The 22,202-nt window shown below is 41.3% G+C and overlaps 1 protein-coding gene across 1 annotated transcript in view; it reads right to left on the bottom strand.

The window, feature by feature from the left end:
* Nucleotides 1–365: 365 nt before the first annotated feature.
* The window catches only part of DPYS (dihydropyrimidinase), a gene marked incomplete at its 3' end in the record, with an annotated part of 58,667 nt that continues 36,830 nt past the window's right edge, over nucleotides 366–22,202 (bottom strand). Inside the window, exon 8 of the mRNA XM_021718610.1 lies at nucleotides 366–573. Coding sequence (XP_021574285.1) covers nucleotides 366–573 — 208 coding nt within the window. The remainder of the gene's footprint in view (nucleotides 574–22,202) is intronic.

Below are 22,202 nucleotides of genomic sequence, written 5' to 3'. Positions count from 1 at the left end.
TCTAAATCGCAGTCTGAGGACTCTCCCAGTCTTTTCCAGCTCCCGCCCATTTTCTCTCACAGGTGTTTCCCCCAACAAAACCTGTGCACCAAAACTCCACCACTCCACCCTGGTCTGCAAGGGGAAATGCATCTATCCAGTAATGAGTCTTTCTTAAAAATTGGTATCTATAGCTTTTCATATCCCAATCCTGACGTCCCAGGAATCTGTTAAACAAAGTGTGATGTGACGACGACGACACCACCACCACCACCACCACCACCACCACCACCACCACCACCACCACCACCACCACCACCACCCAGCTGAGCACCAAGAAGCGGGTGACCATCCAGCCTGCGGCAGTGGCCCACTGCAGCACTCACCTGGTCTCGCTGCTTGATTCGTTTGTAAATATATTCAGCAAATGGTTTTCGTGGAATAAACTTCCCATCTCCTGCCTTGACATTGAACACTCCAGCTTCATACACCACTTTGCCTCTCGAAATAGTCACAAGGGGCACCCCATGGCAAACCATGCCCTCGAAGATGTTGAAGTTAACGGCCTGATGATGAGTTTTTGCTGAGATCGTCCTGTGTTTGTACAATCAAAACAAAAGCTCCAGATCACCACCAGCTCATTTATTTGATGACTATAAAATATTAAAAGAAGAATGACTTAGAAGAAAATTTAGCAACTCTATTAAGCCACAGCTCCATCACTGTAACAAGTGGCTTCAAGAATAGAACATAACATTAACATTTCATTACAAAGTAATTACATTTTCTGAGAGAAAAAACCCGAGATCACTCTTTAAGGTGATTGACGAGGATGGAATAGGTAGACTTAGGACATTGTCTTTCATGTGTAGATTTTTAGATTAACTTTTATTTTTGTGTTAATGGATACATTTTTCACTTTTAAATTATAAAATATTTTAAACACAGAAGCGTTTGATGAACACACTCATTCCACATCTAGCTCTACAGAATTTTGACTGTTTGCAGATGAGGCAGAGGCTGCCTCAATACCCCTTCCCAAATCCCATTTCCATCCTGCCTTCCCAGAAGTCATCACTATTTGATGGTTATCAAAGGGAAATTGGTAGTTATCAAGGAAAACTATATCTGGAATTTCTTTCCCTTATCTGTGGCAAAACTGAAAATTTGAGGATGAGAGAAATATAATCTCTCAGCATACTCTACGTCAAGCACTTGCATATTCATCCTCACTCTCAATAGTTTGTTAATACTTTTCAATCTTACATAATATGATTGATGACTTCCAGGCTGGGTATTTGGAAATGCTTGGTGCCTCCTCTTCTTAAAATTTAAATGGAAAAGAAAAGAAAAATCTGGCAGCAGTGAATAATAGGAGCATAACTGAATTCTGGTAGAAGTTTCTACAGTCCTCTTGGGAATGGGTTAAAGAGAAGTACTCTACTAAAATCCTCAAGGTGGAATCTACAAAAGGGCAGCCAAAGGCTCTTCCAGTCCTGGATGGCTGAGCTAGGACCTCTGGCTGTCGTGTGCTGCAGTTCTAGCAAGGGACAGGATAACACCGGCCTGGTTCACTCTTCCAAATTCCATATCCAACTGCTCATTTGGTTTCCAATCCTAACACGCCCCAACAGAATTCTTGATTTCACTGCTGACCACATTCCACCCACTTGAGCTTGTTCCTCCCTTGAGTTTCTAATCTTCATAAATGATGTATTGTCTACTTCTCCTGGCCCCTCAAAATAATTATCAAGCTTGTTGGTTCTCCCTCCTCTCAAAATAAATCCCAGGAGGTCTGCCCACTTCCATTCCTCTCCTTGGCTCCCATTAGTCCATACTGTCATCTCCCACTTGGACAATCCCAACACCTCTTTATTGCCTTCTTTATTTCAGCTCTTATTCTCCTGTATTCCTTACCACTCTCCACAAAGCCATTCAAATGATCGTTTAGAAATGAAAATCAGATCATGTCATTTTCTTGCTCGAAACCCTCAATGGCTCCAGGCTGTTCCCCAAGAGCCAAATTGCTGTTAAAAAAAAAAAAAGCTCGTTGATGACATATTAAAAAAGAATCTGCTCCCCATGAGAATTATCCCCTATGAAAAGGTAAAAAGAGGAGCATCCAGTATGTCAGGTAGATAGTTTATATGTCTTACTTCATCTTTAGAACACCTCTTCAGGGTACAAGGTATTTTCCATATTTTACAGCAAAATACATTGAGATTTAGAAAAGTTAAGTTATATGTCAATGGACATATGACTAGTCTGATGGGATCTTTTTATATTTTTAAAATTTACCATCAAAATGACTTGGTGTACAGTTCTGTGAATTTTGACACATCGATTCATGTTACCGTCACCACAATTAGGACAAGGAACAGTTCTAACACTCCCAAACGCATACTATCCCTTTGTGGTAACACCCACTCCCACCCCACCTCTTGTCAGCTGTTATTCTGGTCTCCATCATAATCATTTTCTCTTTTAGAGATCATCATATAAGTATAGTCATAGAGCAGGTAAACTTTTGAGACTGATTTCTTTTGTTCTACATAATTCCTTTGCGATTCATCCAAGTTGTTGTGTGTATCAATAGCTCATTCTTTTTGATTGCTGAGTAGTATTCCACTGAATAACTATGCCTCAGTGTGTTATCCATTTATCCACTGCAGGACCTTTGAGTTGTTTCCAGTGTTTGATGATTGTGAATAGAGGTGTAATAAATATTCAGGTACATGTTTTGCATGTGTACTTCTCTAGCATAAATACCCAGGAGTGAAATTGCTGGATCATATTTCCAGTGTATGCTTAAAAAAACAAAAGAGCCTTCCATGACCTTAGGAATCAACTTACTGATAAAAAGAAACGTTTAGAGGAGCCTGAGATAGATACAAACGCAACAACAATAATATCAAACACTAAGGAGGAGGGCAGGGTATTGATAAATGGCACCCATGTCACTAAACAGGAGCCTGAAGAAAATATTTAAAGGGATACTAAGTATGGAATGAATTATGATGAATTATAAGTTGGTGATGAAAGATACAAACTCAGAGAAAATAAATCTAGGAAACAATATAAATGGGCTTCAGAACTTCAGATTAAAGTGACTTTTTCTGGCCATCACAATCTCTCTGTCAAATGTTTTCATAACCTGGGCTGCTGCATCCCTACATATCACAGTCATATTGATGACAAGAATAATTGAACTTGTATTACAGAATGCTACATAAAGATGTTTGAACTGATGCATTAGTAAGGATGCTATATGGACAGAGTAAAATGAATTAAAAATTTATGCTGAAATGGTTCTTTGAAGTAGAGGAATTGGAGGGAAAATTCTAAATAAAGAGTTACTGAAGCCCTTAGGAAAATAATCTAACAGAAGAAATACGCTCTATACATAGAAACTGCTGTTGCAATATTGCCTAAACTATTAAAAAACTGAAGCATAATAATTTTCCAATGACTATTCAATAGAATGTTAGGCATTTATGAAAGACTGGAATTAAGAATACTCTAGGGAAGCAAAAATTCCTTATAATTATATACTATTAAATGGAAAAAACAGGCTATATAATATGTACACAATGTCTATAAGGAAAACACCAATGCATGTGGACAAATGCAAAAGAAATATTCAAATTAAAGTTTGTGGGCTAAGAAAAATAAATATAGTGAATTCAAAGTATCTTCAGAGTTCTTGTGATACTGTTTCTATGACTTACATTGTGATCTTAAAATGAGGTTGACACAGCAAAATATCAGATCAGATTTATCTGTCTCATGCCAAATAAAGGACATTACCTCGACTTTCTCAGCCTTGGAGTTAGCAAGAGAAAGAGGACAATTAGACAACATCTAAGAGATTCTTTATAAGAAGGCATTATGCAAATGAAGTCAAATTAACACGAAATGCAAATCTGAGGCATGACCACCAGCGGCAAAAAGAATGTGCTTCCACGTCCCCAGTAGAAGGTGTCGGACAGGGTGTCCTTTGTCACCCAACTTTTACCTTCCAGCTGAAGCTGTAATTCTCCAATCTTAGGTGTTTTCACATTTCCGAATCCTAAAGTTCTCTTTACCCTGAATGCCCTCCTCACTTCTGTCCCTCGCCCTTCCCCAGAACTTCCACTCAAGAATCCTGGCCCCAAGAAGCTGACCTTGACCCCACAGGGTGAGCATTTTCCTCTGTTGTTTAGCATTATCCAACTGCAAGGGTATAGTGATGATCTCTTGACAAGGAAGCCGCCCCTTCCTGCTTGGTGCACACTTTAAGACACAGACCACGTTGTTTTATTTGCAATATATAGTACATGCTTTATCAATACTTATGCAGCGATCAAATAAGTGGATTGCATGATTTTCCTCCTCCTTAGTCAGATCAGTTTTACTTCCTACTTTCCCTGTCTTCTGAGACATGTCTGTGTTTTGGAAATAGAACATTAAATTAAATGGGAGGCAAACACTCAGGACAGAAGTTCTGCTGGGTACCTGACATTTCTGGCAGGCTGTACAAGTTAGTGAGTAATAAGTAGATCCGTAAAATGGTTATAATTATCATATTGAGTTGCAGTTTATCAGCTTATATGAAACAAGTATTCATCAAATCCTAGAACTACTTGGCAAGACCAATATTATCAACCATGATAAGTATGCAGCTAAGTAGTATTACACCATTTCCCAGATGACAATGCTGAACTAAAGCTGTTTAAGAACTTGCCCAAGGTTCATGTGATTTAATAGTGAATGAACCGAGAGGTAGGATACCAATATTATCAACCATAATAAGTACACAGCTAAGTAGTATTCTCCCATTTTTCAGAAAAGAATGTTGAACTAGAGCTGTTTAAAAGCTTGCCCAAGGTTCACATAGTTTAATATTGAATGGCCTTCTGAGGGGTAGGACCCACTTTCATCTTTTGAGAATACTCTTCAATTTGTAACCCTACCATAAGGAGGTTAAAAAAATTGTGGTATGTTTTCAATATTTAATTAACAGACAGTTTTTTAAGCACCAATATACATTGCAATATTACCACATCATTTATAAAATTACTATAAAACGTTGTTTAAGATCTATACCTTTGTAGTGCAGTATGGGAGACGTGGTCCATTAACGGAACAGATGAAAGATAAGAGTCACACACCTTTGTAAGGACATCTATAGTTCCTTTGAACAAACTTCCTTTGAGGAATTCTACCCAGGGCAGAAGCCAGGAATGTGTCTTCCCAGCCTCCTTTGCAGCTGGGGCCCAAGCATATAACCTGGGTTCCTATGAAATGGTGCCCTAGAACCAGACTTTGCATGGCATGTTGGTGATGCAGGAAGCAGGTGTCCCAGGAATCTGCATTCATTTAGAGCCTGGGTTTAAGGTCAGTTGTGACAGAGGTTCTGGCAGTAGGGTCTGAGCCTGCTGCAGTAAGGTGATCACCGTTATCTGTGCTCAGAAACAGCATCAGGGCTCTCTGCTGTCCTGTGGTATCAGTCCTGGTTGTGCAGTGTCTCAGCCTGGTCCTCCTGCCTTCCTAGGCATTGTATGACTACCCAGAATCCTTTGATACAGGCTCTTTATGTTTAACTACCTAGAAGGCATTTCTCTTGATTGCAGCTAAGAACTCTGCCTGAAACCTCTTTTTCTTTCTATCTTTACAGCATATCTCTGGAGCTTTTTGAAAAATCTTCTCCTGTGATAATTTCGGCAGTGAGACCTCATCTCTACAATACATCAAAAAATCAGCCAGGAGTGGTAGCGCATGCCTGTAATTCCGGCTACTCGGAAGGCTGAGGCAGAAGGATCGCCGGAGCCCAGCAGGTCGAGGCTGCGGTGGCCGGGAGCGGCTGCTGCACTCTAGTCTGGGTGACAGAGTGAGACTCCGACTCAAAAAAAAAAAAAAAAAAGTATCGATTTAACCTTTCTTGAATGTGAAATCTAAGCCCCAATGCCCTCCAGGCATTGTCCCAGTGAGAGGCCCTGGACAGAAATGAGCGTTAAGCACAGTCTCTTGACTCCTGTCTAGGGACATTGACATATAGCACAGGGGAACAGACCTGTCTTTCTCAAACTCTTCCCATGCCTTTACTGCACTATCATGAAACTTCTCCCAGGTTGTCATAAGTTGCCCAAAAGGGCTCCCTCTTATGCAGCCCAGGTCTAGATGTGGAGGACAAAGTCAGACTCATAAAACCTCCCCAGCAGATCTGGTGAGCTTCAGGTTATCTGGTGAGTGAGCACAGATTTGAAGGCTGGGAGACTATTTTGGAAGAAAACAAGAACACAAACCCAGGCCCTGACTGAAAGGGAGATTCAGTCAATGGAATAATGCAGCATTATTGGAGGTTCAATGACACTGTGAGATATCTGGAGAGGTGTTTCATATCTTTGTGGCATATTTCATCTTTTAAGTGGGCCACACACACACTTCCACCCTGAGACATGCAGAGTAGTAAGAACTGTAGCCTGGCCCCTTGGCAATCATTCTCTCATCTTCTGGCATTAGCACCCCAATTTTTCTTTAAGAAACTCCTTTCTCCCACTGTAGAGAATCTGGCAAGACTCTTAGACATGGTGTCCTACTCTTCCCTGACCAACAGATGGGCAACTATGCTCTCTTTCCCAAGAATTAGGATATTTGGCAGAGTGACAAAGAGAATTAAAATTGGAAGATGCCTCCCTGAACGCAGACCAATTCCCGCAGTGGCTGCCCAGGTCCGCCCAGGACTCCATCCTTCCAGAGCAGGAGCAGTGACTATACCTTCTGTCTATAAGCTTCCTGTGGTAATCCCAGAGAGAGTTTTTACCAAAGTAAGCACACGTTCATTATGGTTGCAGCCAAAGACCCTGACCGGATAGAGACCCTGTCCTTTGGAAAACAATTCCCCTAATAAAGAGCCCATAGATGTCCATGAGGCAGGGTTCAAAAGGTCTGTGACCCAAAAGAACCAAGAAGATATTTTAAACCAAATATTTCTGCAGAACAGATGCAAATGTAGGATGATGTTCTTATTCCATTTGTAGGCAAAACCAAAGAGCTGCAAGATTCATTATCAAATAGTGTTCATATTTAACAATATGCAAATCAGCTCAGGGGAGCGGCAATTAAGAGAAATGCATTCTCTGTAATTACTGATTGGATAGCAAGGATGTTGGCCTGCTCTGGACGGACACAGAATGATGAAAGCCTGTCTGTCCAGGGAGTGAGGCTGGCGCTCCTGGGCCCTTGACTCTTCATTAGCAGATTCACGGAAAGGGTGTTCTCCTGGTCACTCTGCCCCAAGGAAAAAGCTGCTCTTTGTCAAACTGACTTTGAGGCTGCATGAAAGAGGCACGTCTCACTGCAGAGGGGCGTCAAGGTTGTCTTGCTGAGTCCCAATTATGCACACCTCCAAGACTGAAGCCGGCAGGGAAGCCAAAGCCCCGAAGATAGCATTAAGCTATTTTCCAACTTAACCAGTAACTTTGATACCACTCACATCACAGCTGCAGAAAAACATTCTGTCCCTTTGCAAATAGCTTTCTATCAAAGAGCCGTGTGCTCTTCTAGATGAGAAAATCACCGAAGCACAGCCTGCAGGAAATGGCAACGCCACCATGTGCATCCAGAGAGAACTTCGTGGAGAGAAAGAGAATGTCAGACAGCAATGTGGGTCTTCTTGACCCCAGAGAAACGCCTTGTTTGGGTATTTTGTTATAGTCGCTCCTACTCAGTCACTTAGTCCACAGCACAGAGAGATTATTACCAGGTTGCCATGAGCACAAAAAAAGTTAACAGTTTCATGTCAGGATTATTAGTGGCATCTTTGGAAATATATATCATCTCTCTACGTTGTGTTCTATGACCTTATATTTCCAACGTGAAACAATAATAGTTAATAATAAAGTCTTCCCAGCAATCCTATGAGGTAGGTATCATTATTATTCCCATGGGATAGGTGAGGATGATGAGGCACAAAAGATTAATCCCTCAGCCCATGTTACACAGCTGGTGAGTCCATGTAGCTGGAATCCAAATATGAAGTGTGATGCAAACCTGGGCCTTTGGCTCTTCATCACTAGATAACACTGCCACTCAAAAGTCTATGGGAAACTACCTGAAAAACATTCAGTCGATGAGAACATTCTTCACCCACCAGAAAACAAAAGGGAAGCAGCTCGCTCCATATTCCCTGATGTTTCTTGGTTTGTTTTCTGTTTTACAGCAAAGGATTTAGGATGCTATTAAAAATTCTTTAAGCCAAAATTCTCAATGTGATCACCATGGAAGATTTTTTTTTTTGATGTGTGTTCCAACTGTCTATTTTAAATTACCTCTTCTGTCAATTTCTTGGAACATGACAAGTTATATAAATGGTGAGCAAAGCAGCCACATCCCTGGAAATGCTAAATGGTGCTACTTCAAGTACACTGTCATTATTAAGCAAAGTTGCTGCCTGCTGCACCCATCAATCTTCTGCCCTCTATTCAGACTTCTACTCCTGCCTCCTACAGAAGAGAAGATGGGAATTGCCTCAGTCGCATTATTAAATTTAAATTGGACAATAACTTGGAACTCTATTGGTGTTCAATGGATGACACAACTTTAATGCAGCTTCATAAAAATGCTTCTCAAATACTGATTCAAAAGGAATAAAGTTCTCTCTGCTATTGTGCCCTTGGAGCTGTTTGATATAGGTCACCCATGGGGTGTAGATCGTGGTTAAATAAAGTGGATCCAGACACGACAAAGCTGACCTTCTATGTAGGTAGCATGTCCTTCACCCTCTGTAACTCACACAGTACTGAGTACATTAAAAGGCATTTTATATATATATGTATTTGTTTATCTGCAAATAAGTTATTAACACATTTCTGGATTACTACTTAACATAAATATTGCATGTTCTATGCAATCGCTTTTAGAAAGTGGGGAACTAAAAATAATTTAGTGTCTTTAAGGAACGGGAATGGAATGTGAGTCAGTCAAGCTAGTATAATACTAGGATGTATGCCTTATGAATATTAAAAAGATAAGTGCTTATAGGTGAGGTATGATGATTAACTTTTGGAAGACTGAGCTACTGGCTTGACATATTGGTAAGAGTTAGAAATAACTTTCAGGGTGATATGTGGACTTGGTCTTATACTTTTATTGTCATCCTTCTTGGGGAGCTGCCTTGCTTTTGGCAAGATGACACTGCTTGACAGACTATCGATGGGCACAACTTGAGCAGGAAAAGATGTCAGTTTTCCATATAGAAATACACTGGATAAAATCCATACAATATCCTTCCAGAAGGCACACAATAGGCCAGGTACTGAACAAATCAATACATTTGTTCAGTTCTAGCTCTATATTTTAGGAAGAAAAAAAGAATGTCTGGAATATAAAGGGAAGATAGGAGTGCTCTCAACTAGAGAGATGGAAAAGAGAAGTTAGATAACAGAAATGTCTGGGGGCCTTCTAAACTTTACTCTTTTTTGAAAGGAAGAAGATGACCTATTTTCTCTCCATCCCTACTGAGGGAAATAAAAAGGGTTAGTAAGCATAAATGCTGGCAGATGAAATGTAGTTTGACACTGGAAAATAACTTCTTGACAACCAGGGAGTGAGGTATGTTAGAAAAAGAGAGAAGAAAAGTCTATGGCCAGGTCAAATAACCATGAAACACAGAATGCAGAAGAATTATGTGAAATCCACAAAGATTCGCCCCTTTAAAAGAGAGAACTTCAAGCTCTGCAAGCCTAAGAATCAAGACCTGGTTCTCAACACTCTTGAGAAGGTGACAAGAAAACAGAAACATAATGCTGCACAATTCTGTTCCTAAGTCACAATAGAAAGGAGCTTCAGAAACTCCAAAACCATCAAAAACATTTTCTTATGCTAACCACAATAAATATGTATGGGCTCTTTGCCCTGAGCTAGGCATTAAAAGCATTATCTTATTTCATCCTCACAGTAAGCATATAGTATCAATGTTTCTTATTATTATCCATATTTTATGGACAGGAAAACAGGCTAAGTACACAGCTAGCACATGGTAAGGTTAGATCTTGAACTCGGGTCTCTGAAGTTAAAAGGCTTTCTTTTATTCTTTTAACCTCAGTGCAGGGTCTGTAAGCTCTTTTGGAAGTGGCCTGAGACAATCAGTCCATAGTTATGCAACGTTCTCAGTCCCAGCACTGTACTTATACATTTCTGCCACAACTGGAAAGTTTTATCCAGTGCTGACTGTTCAAAAACCATCAATTTTGAATTGATGAAGCCACTTATGATCAATGTGACTAAATGGAATTTGTTTAGACTCTGCTAAACTTGAATGAGCAAACAAAGTAACAGTTGTGAACAGCAAAGTAACTTTTCCAATCACTTTTTGACTCACTGTCTGATGACTGTGTTGTGAAAAGGCTTCCTTAGTGTCTTGGTGTGAACTGGAGATCAGGGTATCCATAAGAAGAGATGATCTTGGATGTTCAATGAGAGGAAACTGCAATCTTCAGATCTCTAAACCACAGGTTGGCAAACTATGGCCCATGGGCCAAATCTGGCCCACAGCCTGCATTGTAAATAAAGTTTTATTGAAAACAGCCATTCTCATTCATTTAAGTATTGCCTATGCCTGCTTTTGTGCTACAGTGGCAGAGCTGAGTGGTGGCAATGGAATCTCTATGGCTCACAAATCCTAAAAAATGCACTATGCCCTTTACAAAAATAGTCTACTTTTGCTTTGCTCTAAAGGTCTTCCGGTGGCAAACAAACAAAGAAACAAACAAAAGCAACAATAACAACACATGGTTCTTGAGGGAGTAACTGGATGACCTAAACTTGGCAAATGCGAGTTTCAAGAAAGAAAAAGTGGCAGGCAAGGACAGAAAGAGCAAAAAGGGGAGAGGGGTAAAGAAAAACTAAAGAGGCCGGGTGCGGTGGCTCAAGCCTGTAATCCCAACACTTTACCAGCACTTTAGGAGACTGAGGTGAGGGGACTGCCTGAGCCCATGCATTCAAGAACAGTCTGGGCAACTTGGTAAGACCTCTTCTCTACAATAAAATTTAAAAAATTAGCTGGGTGTGATAGCTCTGGCTACTTGGAAGACTGAGGCAAATGGATTGCTGGAGCCCAGCAGGTCAACACTGGGGTGACTGTGAGCATGCCACTGCACTCCAGCCTGGGGTGGAGTGAGACTCCAACTCAAAAAGAAAAGAAAAGAAAAGAAAAGCTAAATAAATAATAAAAAGAGCACAAAGAAAAGCAACAGAAGGTTGTGGGGAAAGGAGGACACCAATGACTGTCCCACCAAGTGTCAGGTGTGGTTGCTGTCCATGAAGCATAGGCTCTACTCGGAGTCCTTTCTTGTGCCTTGTTGCTCTCTCAACAACTCGCATTATTATTTCCATTTAACAGATGAGGAAATGGAGATTCAGAGAGCTTTAGTAACTTGCCCTGAGTCAGCAGGGCCAGAAATCAAACACAAGCAGGCCAAGGCTGACTCCACTCCACTCTTGCCCTGGTGACCCAGTCATCCGTGTCCGTCCCTGCCAGAGGATGAGAGCGCTACACCTTTCACTCATTCAGAAGATTGCCAGACACTTGGAACTGTAATAATAGTAATGATCTGCTTTCTATTTGGTGAGAACTCAGTGATAGCGATCATCTCTTTCAGTCGCGGGGCACACTATAGCGTTTCCTCGACCTTCCTGAAATAGAGCATCTTGGAGGCTCTGCCAGGCTCAGAGCCCCAATTAGCAATCAAGGTGTGTGGTTTCAAGCTTGACCCAACCAAAAGGCACCTGCTTCTAGGAAGCACGATCAGCTGTCAGCCACAAAGGTGGGGGGCTAATGTAGTTACTGTAACATGGCCTCTGTCTACCTCAAACAAGCTCAGAGTCCAAGGTGGCAAGGCTGAAAAGCCGCAGCAATGCAGACCTTGAACCTGACTCAGCTACACCACCGAGCACGCCTGAGGGCAAACTCATCTGTGACGGAGGCGGAAGGGAGCGACACCCAGGAGAGTGTGACGAGCTATCTGCCCCAGCCAGATGCTCATGAATCCGCTGACTTGCACAGACTGGGGTAATTGCAGCCAAGTTCATGGGGTGCTTAAGACACTGGGCACTGCTGCAAATAATTCACATATATTAACTCCCTGACTGGACACAGCAGCCTTTGATAGACTGTTATCATCATTCCCATTTGACAGATTAGGAAATGGAAGAAAACCAAGGTCAAGTAACGCCCCCTACGTTCACTGCTTGTGTTTGATAGAGAGCCAGATGACAAACCCAGGCAGTCTGGCTCCAGAAACCACATCTGAATTCCTGAGCCATAAGTGTCCCTTCCTTGCCTGCACTTTTGGGAGGCAGAGAACTTTGCAGTGGTTTAGACTCCAGACACTATAGTCAACCAGTCCTGCTCTGAATCCCAGTCGTATCCTTTCCAGCTGTATGAATTGGGGCAAATGACTTAAACCCCTCTGAACTCCAGTGTCTTCCTTCTTAAAAGGAAGTATACCTGAACTGATAATGGCATCCACGCCTAGACAATGGAGGTTGGTAGTGATGCAGCAGCCATCACTTCCAGGTCTGCAACACTCTATTCTTCCCTGGGTCTTTCAGCTGTTCTGACTCCTGAGTCAGGTGTATATTTTGCCCCATGACCAAGGGCAATTGTCTACACCACACTGCCAAGGGCAGAGGAACAAGTACCAAATGGGTCTCCAGCTGTTTGTGCGGGGCACTGGCCTGTGCCAGTGGTTCCACCTGGTCCTTGCCCTTCCCACCTTACCTTCATCTTCCCTTCATGACCGCCTCTCTCTGCTCTTCAAGCTCCAGCGTCAGACATAAAGACAGCAGTCTTAAGCCGAGTCCAGTCCCCACAACTGCACAAGGTGAAGTCACATATGTTTATGTATGTGCATATCTATGTGCTATATATATACCTATCTATGTATATGCACCTCTATGTATATAAACACACATCTATGCATATATACACAGATATGCACATACATAGATACATGTGTTTATACATGCATAGATATGTGTGTTTACACACACACACATATCTATATGTACACACACACACACACACACACACACACACACACACACACACATCCAAGTGTTTCCACTTCTCTGACTGAACCCTAATATATCCTAATATATCCTGGCTATATTACTTCTGGGGTAGTTTCTCATAGGTGTCCCTCTCTGTCTTTTGCTGTCCAAATACATTAACCCTTCACATTTCCCCTTGCTCTTCTTACATTTACTAATGGCACCTCAGTGACTGGAAGCCATGACCAAGGTCATCTGTGATGAATATGATGCTGCTAAATAAAAATACTCAACTCCAGTTTCCATTTACTGGATGCTGACACATTAAGCCTTATGCTATAAGCTGTTTGTATGTTCTCATTAAAACCCTATGGAAGCAGGTTTTAAAAATATTTATTGTATAAATGAAGAAGTGGAGGCTCAGGGAAGCTGAGTAACTCGCCTCAGATTCTACTAAGTGTCTATGTGACTCCAGTACTGAGTGCTTACCTGCTAGACAGTGCCTCCCTCTGTAAGTCATCCATCTAGAGCACAAGAACGGAGCTAAATGCTCATGTATATATAGTGTTACCCCATCTTCTTCCAGAATATTAAAGCACTTTAAAAGACAAACATAATGTGAGGCAGGATAATTAGGGATAAAAACAGAACAGAAAAACTTTAGGAAAAAGATGGTACCAGGGACCTGTGGGTAGTGGGATTCAGGGCAGTATAGGAGATTATACACATCAGCATAAATTTCTATGCAAAGCCTTGCCCCCAAATAGGCAACCATTTGAAGAATGAATCCATTTGGAGGCATATTATCAGGTTTTCTTTTAGACCTTGCATATAATTCATTCTCACAGGTACCAGAAAAACAATAAATAAGGCAAGATAAGAGAAGGAGGTTTGCCACATATTTAGGAATTAGAAACGCTGGTATGTTAAAAACAAAACAACAACTTGCGTCTTTTGCCACTGCTGAAAGTCATTCTTGGGTCATTAGACACTTCTTGTGTCGAGGTTCTTACTTAAATAAATGAGAGAGAATTACTATGTAGGCTTATAATGCTACCATAAAGAAAATTAGGTTCTAAGAAATAGATTTCCTATGTCCAAAATTTTAAGACCACTATTTCATAACTCTAGCCTGCCAACTATACACAACCTTAATCCCTCCTGGCTTGAGACCAAAAAAGAAAAGTCATTTTGGTGAAAGAATGCAGAAAATCCCTATCCATCTATAGGTTTATCATATACCCAATTCATTTAACATGTGTTTATTGATCATCTACTCCATGTCAGGCACTGTTCCAGGTGCTGGAAGCACAACAGTAGACAAAGATAAAAACCTGTGCCCCCATGAAGTTTTCACTCCAAACATGCTATTTCTGCATTTGCAAAGACCTCTTTGTTAAAAACATGATTCTAACATACCTTACTGAACAAGTCAATGTTTCAGGATTAGTGATATGCATATAGTGCCTTACAGTTTATGCAAAACACTTTTATGTAACTATAGCAGTTATTTCTCAAAAAAACCATGGAGAGTTTGCAAGAAATGTGACAGACCATTTAAATAAAGACACAAATAATATTATGTTACCAAAGGAAACATGAACAAAGGCAATGAATAGATATTACTTCACAAGAATAAAAAAAAAAAACCAGTATAAGAAACACAAAAAAATGTTCAACTTCCTTGGCACTCAGATACATGCAATTTATAGTGGAAAGGTGACAATATACATAAGTGTATATATATATATATATATATATATATATATATTTTTTTTTTTTTTTTTGAGAAAGTAGGATTTACTGGGAGGACAGAAAAGCTCCCACAGTGAGAGGGATCTGAGGGGGTTGCCCGAAAGGTAACAATTTTTACTGGCAAAAATAGCAACAGTAAAAGGAAACAAAAAGATTGTGCTGCACCAAAAGAATGTACCCTTTGATACAGTAATTTTGCTTTTAGTAATCTATCTAATGGAAAAGTCAGAAATTTGGTTTTAAAATAGCAAAAAATTCACATATTGCAAGTTGCTCATTACTATGAAACTCAGATAAGTGACCTAATTTAAAGAAATTTTATAGAAAGTCTTCTCTTGGGGTCACAGGTCCATGCTGCCAGGCAAAGTACCTTAGAATCAAAGGACTCTAACAAATATTTGGATTGTTCAAAAATGTTTAATGGTCCAATGCAATTAAATGTCTAAGGAGCGTTTAGTGTAACTGTGGTTACAATTGTGCCTCACCGACACGTCAATTACAAGTTAAACATGCAAAAGAGGATATGTTCGGTCAGGCACAGGGACACACCTGTAATTCCAGCACTTTGGAATTTTAGAGGCTGAAGTGCTTGAACTCAGGGGTTCAAGACCAGCCTGGGCAACACAGTGAGACTTCATGTCTACAAAAAACACACAAAAATAAGCTGAGTGTGGTGCTGTATAATTGTAGTCCCAGCTACTTGGGGGTTGGGGCAGAAGGATTGCCTGAGCCCAGGAGGTCAGGGCCGTGGTAGGTCATGATCATGCCACTACACTCCAGTATGGGCAACAGAATGGGAGACCCCATTTTTAATTTTTTTTATTTTTTATTTGTTTGAGTTGGAGTCTCACTCTGTCACCCAGACTGGAGTGCAGTGATTGCTGCCAGCCACCACAGCCTCAACCTGCTGGGGCTCTGGAAATCCTTCCGCCTCAGCCTTCCAAGTAGCTGGAACTACAGGTGCATGCTACCACGCCTGGCAATTTTTGATTTATTGTAGAGATGTGGTCTCGCCAAGTTGCCCAGGCAGGTCTCAAACTCGTGGGCTCAGGCAATCCACTTACCTCAGCCTCCCAAGGGGCGGGATTACAGGCTGAACCACCGAGCCCGGCTGAGACCCCATTTTTTTAAAAAAAGGATATGAATAAACAGGGTTGCAACAATGACTGACAGAACAAACCAGAATTCAGGACTATTATTGATTTTTCTAAGCCTTTTTATCTTTCTAGAATTCCACATTATGAAAGTTGTTTACTTTAATAGCTCCCTACTAGTTTTTAAACACCTAGTGTTTTATAATTTGTTGCACAATAATGATATTAGTGTTTCTTAAAGTCTTACTACATGAGCCATATTGAAGGTATTATCTTTTCCCAACAGCCTCCAGAGGTTGGTACAATTATTATCACATCTACATTTTACTAAGGAGAAAACTGAGCCTTGGAGAGGGGAGTGATTTGCCCAGTGTCATGCAGCTAGGACTGGCACAAGTGGGACTGAATCCAGTTAGCTAGTTTGGGTCTCAGCACCAGGTACCTTAACCACTAGGCCACATGCCCTTATCTTTTACTTATAGTTATTTGGAGTATTTCTTATCTGTCCAATTAGATCCTAAGTTCCTTTAGGGCTGGGGTTCCCAACCCCCAGGCCATGGACTGGTAAGGGTTCATGGACTGTTAAGAACCAGGCCTCACAGCAGGAGGTGAGTGGCAGGCGAGTGAGAGAAGTTACATCTGAATTTACAGCTGCTCCCCACTGCTCTCATTACTGCCTGAGCTCCACTTCTTGTCAGATCAGTGCAACATTAGACTCTCATAGGAACGCAAACCTCTCCTATGTGTGAGCAGCACATGCAAGAGATCTAGGATGCATGCTTCGTATGAGAATCTAATGCCTAATGCTCTGAGGTGGAGCTGAGGCTGTGATGCTAGTGTTGGGGAACGGCTACAAAAACCAATTAACATTAGCAGTGAGTTTTGACTGCACAGAGACCATAATAAATTAATTGCTTGCAGACTCATATCAAAACCCTATCAGTGAGTAGCAAGCAAGCTGATATACTTCAGTTGTATAGCTGCATCTGGTGGCAGGCTTTAAGTCAGCATCCAACAGTTATTTTAATCCACACATGGCTTACCCATTATTTTATTTACCACTTCTATCTGTGCCTCTTTTTTGTATAATTATTTCATTGCATTATATATTACAATGTAATAATAATAGAAATAAAGCACACAACATAAAAATGTTATGTGCTTGAATCATCCTGAAACCATCCCTCCAACCCTGCTCCGTGGAAAGATTGTCTTCTACAAAACCGATCCGTGATGCCAAAAAGGTTGGGCACCACAGCTTTAAGGAAAAAAATTTTTCACTCAACTTTGAGTACAATGTATTGCATCCAGCTGGCATTCAATAAATGCTTGGGTCATAAATGACCAAAGCTGCAGTTGTTTTGAAGTCATTTCTGACTCCTCTCCTTCACTCCATTTCCAATCTTTCACCAAGTCGTTGGGGAGGATTTTCCCTCCCAAGAAAAATCTCTTAAATCAATTCCCACACCTTCCTCTAGTCTGAGTTTGTATCCTCTCAAGCCAGACTCCAACAATAGTCTCCTGAACATCCTCCTTGACTCCAGTCCACCCTGTACACTCATCACCCTAAAATCATATTGAATCAGATTTCCCCAACTGATGAGCCTGGACATAAGATTGAAACTGTCAAACTCCAGTGTGATCAGGTGTGGGTTGAGCTCCTAGAATATCACCTTTGACCAAAAGCATCCTCCTAGGGTGATCAACAGTCACAGTTGAAGCTTAGACTGACACTTAGATGCTGAAACTGGGACTTAGGTGCTGAAACTGGGAAAGTCCGGGCAAACCAGGATGAGTTAGTTATGCAATATCTTCCTCCCTATCTCCAAGTCCCCTTACCTTTACCGCCATGTACCCTACAAATAATGTCATTTCTACAAGTAATGTGCCATACAGATAAGGGGAAGCGCAGATTTAGATCCACTTAAACCCTCACTTAAAGACATCTGATAGTTCCTGCTGCCTCACAGAAAATCTGCTGTACTTATTCTAACATTCCAAGCCCTTGGTGGTCTGGCCAGAACTAATGTCATCTTCAGTCCCTTGCCATACTGACCACTCCACTCACTCTCCCGTCTCCTTATCACCCCTTGACCATATCAGTCCCATTTCCCTCATTTGTCCCTGACTTCTCCAACTGGCTAGCTTGATTGCCTTCTGTCCACCTATCCACAGAGCCACCTTCAAGGATTCAGTTAGTTCCAAGCCCTCTCCTAAGCCCAAACCAGTCTTCTGTGAAGTCTTTACAGATGACCTCAACTCAGGACAACTATCTGTGCCACTCATTTGTCAAGGAGTCAAGAAAACAGACCTTCCTCAACTCTTCTACTGATGGGCTGAGTCATTAGTTTTCTCTTCCAAAAGTTACTTATCTTTTCTCATGTTTATATCTGATCTGTCCAACCAAAATGCAGCCTCTTTGATGAGAGATGCCACGCCTTATATTTACATCTCCCACAGTATTCGGCAGTTTCTCATGCATGACTTATACATGATGAACACACAATCAATATGTGTTTTCAGGTGACAGATGAGTGCTGTCTTCCCCCTACCCACCACCATGTGAGGAATTCAGCAGTTCTTCCACATAGATAAGTGTTCCATCTTTTGTGTGGGGGGGTCAATTGCCTTCTCATTATACTTCAGCCTCCTAAATCTTAGCTTCCCTTCGATGCCTCGTAGGACAGAACTAAGAACTAAGCATGAACATTTCCTCCTGTAGTGAGAAGAACAGGGCAGAATCACAAGGTGGGATGATGGCGTGAGGCTGACAAGAAGAAAAGATAGCAAAAACTTAAAGAAACCACCTTTAAGAAATTTTGGAGAGGCAGAGAGCATTGCAAATACAGAAAAAGATACAAAGAAAAGGTAGGGAGAAAAGGAAAAAAATTAAACAAAGTTACCTATATTAGAAGACGGCCAGAGAAATGTGCAGAAACTCCCAACACAAATGTCAAGCTCTGCCCTGAAAGGTGCAGCCCATTTGACACCTCCCCCAAAAGGCACTCTGGTAGGCCCCAGGCAGATGGCGGGTCTCACGCCTGTCTGGGAGGCCCTTGATTGCCCAGAGAGCATGCAGCCCCAGTTAAGGGACTGAAGGCAGGCATGATGAACCCACAGAAAATTTCCCTCAGGTCACATCATCTCAGCATAAAAAACAACGTTGATTCATTCGCCTCCCAGACAAAGAGAAATCAAGTTAGACAAAGGGAATTAGGCAATGGGTTTAATGTGACTCCAGGTACCGCAGCAGAACAAACCTGACACACTCTGGCGCTCCTTCCCAAGTGCTTTCTGGGCTGCACAGGCCAGTTTTAGAGGAGGGTGCCGAGTAGGTGTTCTGCAGGCACAAGAAATTTTTGCAACTAAGAAGTCAACCACTCTCTAGTGTCCCAAGAAGCCCCTGGCTGGATGTGCTTGGAACCCACATCCAGGAGCATTGGCAGATTTGTAGGGATCCACACCCTACTTGGACCAGGGACAGAACATGGGATCTGTTTCCCTGGATCACAGCCAGAAATCACTGACCTTGGAGTCACAGACCTCAGCTTGTATGTGTTGAGAGTCAGGAGATCTCGGGCCATGTGTATGTTCGTGCAAAACGTGTGACTGTAATGCGAGAGGTCCTGATGAATAGGAAACAGTTATATGTCTGTGCGCACGTGTCTTGGGTGGGTGCCAATATTCTGTAGGATTATTGCGCCAATATTCTATGTGACCTCAGGGAAATTTTCCATGGGTTCATCATGTCTGCCTTCAATCCCTTAACTGGGGCTGCATGCTCTCTGAGCAATCAAGGGCCTCCCAGATGTGCTCGTGAGACCCGCCATCTGCCAGTTAGAGCAATGAAATGGGTACAGGGTGGATATTTGGCTGTGCCACCTCAGGGGAAGAAAGAGTCCTGAGCCTGAGTTGTCACTACTTTCTCCCCCTTCCACATCCCAGCTCCAGGCCCACCCTTGCCAAGGTTGCTGGACTCACAAGCTTCGTTTCTGTGGCTCTGGTGTGGTAGATCCAGTCAGAGAATCTTTGGAGTGGAGGGCTTATTCTGGCAGGGAGAGCTCATACCTGGACAGTCAGAATCATAATTCAGAACACAATGACTAGAGCAAAAAGCATGAGCCACCCCATCTCTACTGGCCCTGCCCTTAGCACCGGGGTAAGGAATGGGATTATACCTTCTCATTTTATCTCCACCTACTTACTGTGTCTTTAGCACAGGGAGGGCAGGAGCACAAGATATGGTTTTTAATAGTGGAATTAATGGATGTGAGAACAAGACAAAACTAATAGAGGCAATGGAAATGTCTGCATCTAGTTACAAAAATCAAATGATTTTATATATTTCTACTGGGGAAAATGTGACATTATTTCATATAAACAAATCAGGGGCCAGATGGATGCCCTAGAAAGACTCTTGCGCCTATATACAAAAATATACAGTGTTTGAAATAGTGAAAAATTGGAAATAATCTAAACGTCCGCCTGCAAAAGAATATATCATAAATTGTGGTATATTTTCATAAAATAGAATACTATACAGCAGTGAAAATGAGTGAAGCGAACCTACAAATTTCAACATGGATAAATCCAACAACAATCATAGTGTTGAGAAAGTTGCACAATATAATATAATACAATTCATATAAAGCTAAAACCCACAAAAATTATATATAAAATCTTTCACAATATTATATACTATATATATGCAAACCTTGGAAATACATCTGTCTATAGTCCAAATAGGAAGAAAAGCATGGGAATGATAGACGCCAAATCCATATGGTTGTTGAGAGGAGGAAAGGTGACAGGCCTGGGAAGGTTAATATACGAGCTTTAGCTGCATTATTCTTTGTACATTTTGTTTACTTTCAATACTGCATTTAAAAATATGGACACTGTAAATTTACCATCTCCTGGAGCAGACTTAGATATATAATATAGAAAGGCAACCATTTACTATATAACCGTAGTCATCTTAATATAAACATCAGAGAAGAGTCATATAAGTTTTTTTTTTTATTATAAAGATGTGGGGTATGATTCAGAGTTAGGTATTCAAATGTTGATTATGCAGGTACCTCGTTGATGAGGTGTGTCCCTCCCTTTCCTAGCTGCCAATCCCATCTCCCAGACAGTTTCCCACTACTGCCAATCCCTTTCTTATGGTATTATAATTGTTCAAGGTCCGCTTATGAGTGAGAACATATGGTACTCATGTATGTTGGTATATGGTATGTTCTTTGTTTTTGTGATAGATCACTGAGTATGATCAATTTTAAATCCATCCAAGTTGCTGCAAAGTCCATATGTTGGTCCTTCTTTATGGCTGTATAATATTCCATCGTGTATAAGTTTTTAAATTGCTAACTGAATAAATGTGATGATATTAAAGTCTTGTGGCATGGCTCCCATTTCATTGTTTTTGACCTATAAAAACAGTGATATCATAAGGTGTACCCTAGTAAAATGCAATAAAGGGAATGCAAAGTTCTGGATTTAGTTATAAAATGAATCAGCCTCATACATTACTGCTCTACTACAGGCAGGAACGGAACGTGTCCGGTTCTGGGACTCACATGTTCATAGGACGTAGACAAGCAGAAGAGTGAGCAGAAGGGTGGTCGGGTCATCGGTATTCTGCTAACATGGGCCTGAGAATACATTGAGAGGTATGGGAATTCTTAACTGGTGACAGGAAGGCTTACTGGGAGCCGATAATTTTCTTCAGATATTTGAATGAATGAATGAATGAGTGAATGAATGAAAAGGCTGTCATATGAGAGTATAGATATATTCTATATAATTTCAAAGGTCAAGCATGTTAGAAGCTAGAAGGAGGTAATTTTGTTTTATTTTTTGAGTCAGGGTCTCACTCTGTTGCCCAAACGAGAGTACGGCGACTCCATCATGGCTCACCGCAGCATCAAACTCCTGGACTCAAGTGATATGGAGGGAATTTTTAATGCACCCAAGGAAGAACGTCCATCCCAGAAAGAACTGAACTGTTTGATTTGGTAGTAAGTGCCCTAAAACCAGCAGTAATCAAGCAAGGATATAGAGAATTCTGTCTGGGGGAGTTAAGTGAACTTCATGAGTTCCAAAGTCTTATCTAACTCCATGACTCTAAACCAGTGTTTCTCAACCTTGAGTGTGCATTAGCAGCCCTGGGAGGACTTGTTAAAATACAGATTGCTGGGCCTAATTTCTAGAGTTTCTGAAGTAGCAGGACTGGGGTAGAGCCTGATAATTTGCATTTCTAACAAATTCCCAAATGATGCTGACATTACTGGTCTAGGAACCATACTTTGAGAATCTCTACTCTTAAAAAAGAAAAGAAAG

This window comes from Carlito syrichta, unplaced genomic scaffold, assembly GCF_000164805.1.
Source record: "Carlito syrichta isolate Samal-C Ts95f unplaced genomic scaffold, Tarsius_syrichta-2.0.1 Scaffold313052, whole genome shotgun sequence".
Classification (NCBI taxonomy): Eukaryota; Metazoa; Chordata; class Mammalia; order Primates; family Tarsiidae; genus Carlito; species Carlito syrichta.
Note: the sequence above shows the minus strand (reverse complement) of the source record. Positions and strands in the feature narration are given on the sequence as shown.